The sequence below is a fragment of the Solanum lycopersicum genome, chromosome 10 (assembly GCF_036512215.1).
Source record: "Solanum lycopersicum chromosome 10, SLM_r2.1".
NCBI lineage: Eukaryota > Viridiplantae > Streptophyta > Magnoliopsida > Solanales > Solanaceae > Solanum > Solanum lycopersicum.
Window position 1 is genome coordinate 57,765,547 of NC_090809.1, and position 1,667 is coordinate 57,767,213.

At 31.3% G+C, this 1,667-nt stretch overlaps 1 protein-coding gene across 1 annotated transcript; it reads right to left on the reverse strand.

The window, feature by feature from the left end:
- Positions 1–894: 894 nt before the first annotated feature.
- Positions 895–1,361, reverse strand: LOC101265188 (non-specific lipid-transfer protein 2-like). Its single transcript, XM_004249658.2, has one exon. It carries the CDS (start codon positions 1,243–1,245, stop codon positions 895–897), a length of 351 nt encoding a protein of 116 aa, XP_004249706.1. The 5' UTR covers positions 1,246–1,361.
- Between the last annotated feature and the right edge of the window lie 306 nt (positions 1,362–1,667).

Sequence of the window (1,667 nt, forward strand, 5' to 3'; positions counted from 1 at the left end):
TTAAATTTTCATACATTTTTATAGTGTAAAGAGTTAATTACATTATATCCCTATTTTTTTCAAATTACAAAATTTTCTTAGAATTAAATAATTTCAAATAAATCAGCAGACATGATGATACATCAATTGTGATACATTGCTATTGAGAAAACTTACAGACACATAGCTCACGAATGAATTTGAGAGGAGAGGGGTGTATTCAAGAGAGAATATGAATATATCCGAGAGTGGAGAAACGTATCAAAGATAGAACATGAATGTATTCAAAATGGGATAAAGATGTATTCAAGAGAGGATAGGAATATATCCGAGAGGAGATACTGATGTGTGTGACAGAGGATAAGAATGTATTTGAAAGGAATTTTTTTTAATTTTTTTAAATAGTAGAAAATTTTAGAAACTATAATAAAATAAGATATTAATATGAATAATTATTTTTAACTTAAAATTGAATTTTTTTTATATAGTTTTATAATATATACATGAAGATTGGACTGTAGAACGAGCAACCACCAAAGTTTCATTACAAGACACTGACTAGCTATATATGACTCCAAATTAAAAGACACAAAATAATAAAAAGAAACAGAAATACAAAATACAAAATACAAAACATGATCAAACTAGCTCGATCCCTTTTATTCTTGTCCTAATTATAATAAAATATATAGCGACTTCCATATTGTGTAGTGGATCAGCTTTCATCAGCCTTACTGGAGTCTGCATCCCCACATTAAACCAACATTAGCAACTTACTTAGTAGCTATATATATATATATATATACATACAATAAACATGTCAGGTGAAAAATTAAAATTAAACATGTTACATTTCCTTCTATAACATGTTAGACATACGATAGTATAACAAAGTAATTACTATATTGTATAAACTTATAATTTAACAGACCTGGAGCAGCCAACGGAGGGGCTAATATCGTAAGGAATGTTAACGCCACAAGCCCTAGGGAGACCACTGGCTCTGGTGGTATCAAGCCCTTTAACAGCATTAGCTGCTGATTTTATACAAGTGCATGCTGTCCTTCGGTCCGCTGGGGTCTTGGTTGCACCCAACAGACTCTTAACACCACCACAGCAACCTCCTAGAGGGCCGCGGCCTTGAAGATAAGGGATGCAAGGAGCCAAGCTAGACGAAACTTGGCCGCAGCTTATTGCCTCTGCATGGGGTGCAACTATCACCATGCACAACACCACAAAACATACAATTTTGCTATCCATTTCCATGTTTACATTAAATATAATGTAATGTAGTGTATTTGCTTGAGTGTTGGGTGCAAAAGATAGTGAGACCTTAGGTTTTTTTTAATAGAGGGAAAAATAGGAAGTGATTGATTAATGGAGTGATGATGAGAGAATTGGTTGGTAGTTGAGGTAAATAGAGAGCTTTTCCTTTCTTCTATGTATTATATATCTAGTTCACTTAATTTTTGTGACCTATATTTGTGTTTAAATTTTATGTGCTTTAATTTGATTGGTTAATGAATCTCAAAAATTTGAAGAAGATTTAGCATCTTATTATACTATACATATATACATAAAAAATGATCTATTTAGAGGTAATTAAATCAAAATATGTTCGTTGGGGAAATTAATTAGAAGTAACAATTACATTTTTTATAAATGTCGTTAAAGTCGATAGTAATATT

What these genes read in the sequence shown, in the direction of transcription:
- LOC101265188 (XM_004249658.2), bottom strand. Translation starts at nt 1,245, where the DNA reads ATGGAAATGGATAGCAAAATTGTATGTTTTGTGGTGTTGTGCATGGTG.